Below are 5,597 nucleotides of genomic sequence, written 5' to 3'. Positions count from 1 at the left end.
ATTTTAATTCCAATTGTTACTATTACATAAGCAATTCCCAAATACACGAAATCATCTGGTGTAATTTTCTCAGTAATACAAACCCTACATACACAACTTTGAGACTATTCATATTCCGTTTCTATGAATATTTAATTTGCTCTACCACTAAACAGCTTTATATGGAGTGAATATCCCTATGTTGAATATTTTCTGTAGTATTTTCCATAAAATAGGGAATTGTATTATGTTGAATATTTTCTGTCGTATTTCCATCAAGTAGGGAATCCTGACTCTTGTTACTACTGTTCTTTTAAGGAAACATGCCTTCGCAAGTTCCATTAAAATAAAAATTCTAATACAAAGGCTGTGAAGGGTTAACTTTACCCTTAAAAGATAACCTCTAAAACCTGTTGCCAGTTTCAGTCAACCAAATTGAGGGATTCTGTATATCTTCTTTAAAATTTGTGCATTTAATGAATTAATTAGACACAAATCTAATCATTGTTTGTAGAAGGAGGAGGGAGAAATTAATAGGCTGCAAGTTGGGGCAGGGGGAGATAGTATTTGACTATTAAATATTGGGATGTACTCGGTCTATTAAGCCCCTTTTAGTTCAAAACACTGTTTGGGGAAATGAGCGGACACTCTTCTAAGTCACCAGAGTGATTTTGCTAACTGCAGTGAACTATCTTTGCTTTCTGCGTCCCTTAGTGGCGCAAATGGTTAAATTACAAACACGTCATTACATAATATTTCCTTTACCATTGCTATAACAATTTATTGTTTCTTTAGGAGCAGAAGCTCAGCTCTTGCAGTGTAACTCTTTTATGATTGTGCATTGAATGATGAGGGGAATATGAGTGAGCAAACAACAGAACATTGCACAAATACATACCATTTACATGTTTCCCAAAGGTGAGGGGATTTTGTCTATCTCATCCAGGCAACACAGCCTGCAGACAGTGGAAACATGACTCATGAGAACAAAGAGGCTGACAGTTGGGAAACATGCGTGGATTAGTGCAGAGACATTCTCCAGCCACCAATAGGGCTTATCAGCAAGAGCCAAATAGCATTGAAAGATGGTAGATAAGGTGTAAAAAGAAAGGTGCTCAGCAGGAGAAGGTTAGTTTTGGTAGCTCTGGACTCAGGAGAGGATCTGCAGATGACGTTCTTATGAAGGTGTTGCACCTGCTTCTTGTGTCTGTACAGGATGAAAACCATGGAGCCACTGGCCCAGTACATGAACCCCAAACATACAACATCAGGGACAAATAACAATGCTGCATACAAGGAGTCTCTGGTTTTCTCGTGACGAACAGAAGCACAGTATACAAGATCTTTTCAATATGTGATATTCGTATTGCTCCATTTGCTAATCAGAAACACAGGAAAAATGATATTTACCAGCGTTTGCAGGATCCAGCACATGAAAACAGAGGGGCCAATGTACTTGGGAGCTTTCCCCTTAAGCTCTGCCCACCTCGAGTTCCCGGGGCTGATGGTGATGGCCTGGAAGATACTCAAGAGGCAGGTGCTGGCAAGCGACACACCCTGGCCCACTTTGGAAGTATAGGCAAAAGGCTTGCATGCAATATCATTGAAAAAACCTTTCCGCCCAAAAGATACCATTGTCTGGGCGATTCCTCTAGAGAGGATGACCATGGAATTGGCTACAAATATGTGCTTGAGAATCAAATCTGTGGGCCTTATCCTGCACCTGGTGAAGTAAAGGAAGGTATAATGGTAAAGAAGAGAGAAATTCCCCAGGATCCCAACTATCGTCTGGGATAAGTAGGCAATTCCTACTGCCAAATCCCTGACATCCATTCTGATAGTTCTCAGTGACTGATATTTGTCTTCTAAGTCAGAGAGTCCTGCATGGGAATATGAGGTGTGGGCCACATGTATCATGTCAACTGAAATCCACTATTCTCCACTTACCATTAATTCTCACTTAGAAATAATTACTTAAAGTTCTTCTTCCATTAAGAGGCTTAAGATTTGAATGTATAACCAATAAAGATCATTTACAATATAGGAATCACTGCAATGAACGTTATACATGTAGTAACTTTATTCTTCACCAATATATGAGGCAGGCAATTTATTTTTATAAAGATGAGGAGAACTTAGACACAGAGAGGGTAAGTATTTTTTGTCTAAATTCATGCACTTAAATAAAGGCAGATTATAGAGACACCAAGCCAGCTGGGCTGGTAACAAAACTAGTGCATTTAACCACCACGCTATATTAAAATGCTATATAAGTGTGTTCTTCAAATAAAATAGATCTAAATTTAGTTTTGTTTTTACATCTTGCATTTCATTTTAGATTGGTGGGATTTTTTAAAATAATTTTGGTTGCAACAAGTTTTTGAGTATAATAATTTATTCTATGGGTCAATATCAATTATGAATTAAGCTTTAGATCTCTTCATGAAATGTAGATGCATAAACTGCAGTATAATACCATGACAAACTTGCCCCAGGACAAGTTTGATTAATGAATGCAAGAATGGCTAGATTTAAGATAGAAACAAAAAGTTTCATTTGCCTTTATGCCAGGAACAATGGGGCATTGTCAGCTATCATAGTAATTACTGAACAAACTCATAATATGCCCTATACTACGGGATACAAAATATAAATACATGATGAAATACTGTAGTGTAGAAACCAAATTACTACTAATTTCAGATCATATACTTGTCTATTTATTAATAGCTGAGTTAAGTAAAAGCGTTAGAAATGAGCCAACATTTGTGAGAAATATTAAAATACAGACTTATGCAAAATGAAATCTTAAGGAAAAAAATTTTGTGTATTGTATGAACTAAAATAGTAGATGTTTGAACTGATATCAGACTACATATTTAAATCAGGGGAAATATCACAAGACACATTTGTGCCTGACAACTACAGTCTGAAGCTTGTAATTATAGTTACCTTTCCTTAAATGCTGCTTTCCTCCCGTTAAGAAGGAAAACTGTTGACCCGTTGCCTTCGAGTTGATTCCGACTCATGGCGACCCTATAGGACAGAGTGGAACTGCCTCATAGGGTTTCCAAGGAGCTACTGGTTGATTCGAACTGCTAACCTTTTGGTTAGCCTCTGAGTTCTTAACCACTACGCCACCAGGGGTCCAAGAAGGAAAACAGTCTCACTATAACCAACACACTATGGATGTTTCCATTAAAGACACAATTATTGTCTCTATTAAGCACTTAACACCTCCAGATTTCGAGAAAACAATTCTAATCCAGGAACTGCCATTCATGTACACTTTCTGGGCAGGATTCGATGATTCCTGTAGATTTATCCTATTCTTTATGCAAGTATGGAGGTATTACAAGCATGCCTCTAGAAATACTGAAAATTTGGTCTGTGATTCCCATAAGGTAGCCTGAACAGCAGATTGATTTTAGAAATACAGTCCATTAACCACCTCAAAAATCAGGTTTCATTATCACTTGGATTAAACCTATCAATCACTGTCAGTGAGGATTCCATTAAACCACATTAGGAGCCATGGGGAAGTAGTGTAGGATCTAGAACCCCCATCTCTCTTTGCCAGCTCAGCTCATGCCTCATGAAATATTCCCCCTTCCTGAGTGGCTTTGACACTGGACCAGCTACAAACCCAGAAGAATGTCCTTTTCTGACATGGTCACTTATCCAGACTCCTGATACACCTCCTTCCTTTACAGTCAGTCCCCCAGATTGAAATAGAAAATACTCACTGACTCCTTCCCACTGCGTGGGTAGTGGGCTCACTGTGACAGTCACAACAGATAGTACATGTGTGGAAGGGAGGTGGCCAGATCCTGAGATATGGGTTAGTGATTCTGTGACCTCACCTCCCCACAGAACTGCATTATCATTTCACCTGTAGCAGCAATGGGAGTACAGGGTTGGTGACCAGAGAATATTCCTGAAAAAGCTTTCTCCAGTAGCTAATTACCAGAAACAATTAATAGTTTCTGATAGCATGTCCTAAGAGACTAATTGAGTGTTTGGTAGAGCCTTTCCTTTTGATGATCCCTGAGGCAGACAGGGTCCATACTGAGGGAGTAAGAAATGCTGAGGTCTGATATGTGAGAGATTGGCAGCAAGGTATTTGCGTCTCATTGGATTTTTTGCTTCCCTGAGATGTTTTTCTGCCAAAAATCTGGTGGAGTAGAACTGCTCCATAAGGTTTTCCAAGTTGTGAACTTTTGGAAGTAGGTCACCAAGCATTTCTTCAGAGGTCTCTTTTGTTTCACTCAAACCTCCAGTCTTTTTAACAACCAAAGGTTTTAAATATTTGCACCACCCAAAGACTCCAAAATATCCATAAGAACCCCTTAGTTTGAACATACAGTAGAGGACTGCAGCTAAAATTTTGGGTGAACAACACTTAACAGCATTTTCTCTCTTCTGAAATACCAGGTGTCATGGATTGAATTGTGTCCCCCAAAAATATCTGTCAGCTTGGCTAGGTCATGATTCCCAGTATTATATGATTGTCTACCATTTTGTCATCTGATGCTATTTCCCTATGTGTTGTAAATCCTATCACTATGATATTAATAATATGGATTAGCAGCAGTTATACTGATGAGATCTACAAGATTAGATAGTGTCTTAAGCCAATCTCTTTTGAGATGTAAAAGAGAGAAGTGAGCAGAGAGACAGGGGGACCTCATACCACCAAGAAAGCAGCACCAGGGGCAGAGTGTGTCCTTTGGACCCGGGATCCCTGAGCCTGCGAAGCTCCTCGACCAGGGGAAGATTGATGACAAGGACCTTCCTCCAGAGAGAGAAAGCCTTCCCCTGGAGCTGATGCTCTGAATTTGGACTTGTAGCCTATTACAAGAGAAGAATAATAAATAATAAATAATAAATTTCTCTTTGTTAAAGTCATCATCTTGTGGTATTTCTGTTATAGCAGCACTAGATGACTAAGACACCAGGTATAGGATGTGTCCATAGCAGGTCTGGCAGGCGAGACTGTTTATTTGTATCCAGTGTTCAGTGTTGGAACGAAGTGCCAGGCCAATACCTTCCCTAGCATTCCTTATGTATCAAAGAACGTTTATGCTATAAAAATGCTGGCATGGGGGTGTTTGACTGCCTCTAACTTCACAAGGGGGAAGGCGAATCAACATCAACAGCCCAAGGGTGACTCCTATGAGGCAGAGGTCAGACATGCCTCCTCTCTCCAAACTTTTTACCAATTCTGACACTACCCTTCCATGGCACTCTACTTTTCTGCAGGGTTTGATAAATCGTTGCAATGGCCACACAGAACTCACAGACCATTCTCACAATTATGGGGTTTATTAGAGAAGCAACGGGTTACAATTCAAGTTTAGGAATACTCAGAATACAGTTCTTCAATCAGGACAACCTCTTCTCAGCTGTGCCCACAGGCATGCCTCTGTCTGGCCCTTGGCATCTCAGTCCCTTGGCCATTTTCCCTGGCCTCTGCTCTGCTCGGGCAAGTGTTGCAAAGCTCTTTAGCTCCGCTGACAAGTGCCCAGAGGCACCCTACTCTGCCAGAAAGCCTCCTGCACAGAGGCTCAGAGCTCTCTTTCTCCATAGGTTAGCAAGCCTATTGTAAGTGCCTTGCT

The 5,597-nt window shown here is 40.1% G+C and overlaps 1 protein-coding gene across 1 annotated transcript; it reads right to left on the bottom strand.

The window, feature by feature from the left end:
* Positions 1-999: 999 nt before the first annotated feature.
* Positions 1,000-1,812, bottom strand: LOC101351515 (vomeronasal type-1 receptor 4-like). Its single transcript, XM_023736219.1, is given in 1 exon segment — positions 1,000-1,812. A coding segment is annotated over 1 exon segment (813 nt).
* Between the last annotated feature and the right edge of the window lie 3,785 nt (positions 1,813-5,597).

This window comes from Trichechus manatus, unplaced genomic scaffold (assembly GCF_000243295.1).
Source record: "Trichechus manatus latirostris isolate Lorelei unplaced genomic scaffold, TriManLat1.0 scaffold00087, whole genome shotgun sequence".
Lineage (NCBI taxonomy): Eukaryota > Metazoa > Chordata > Mammalia > Sirenia > Trichechidae > Trichechus > Trichechus manatus.
This window is presented reverse-complemented; position numbering and strand designations above follow the sequence as displayed.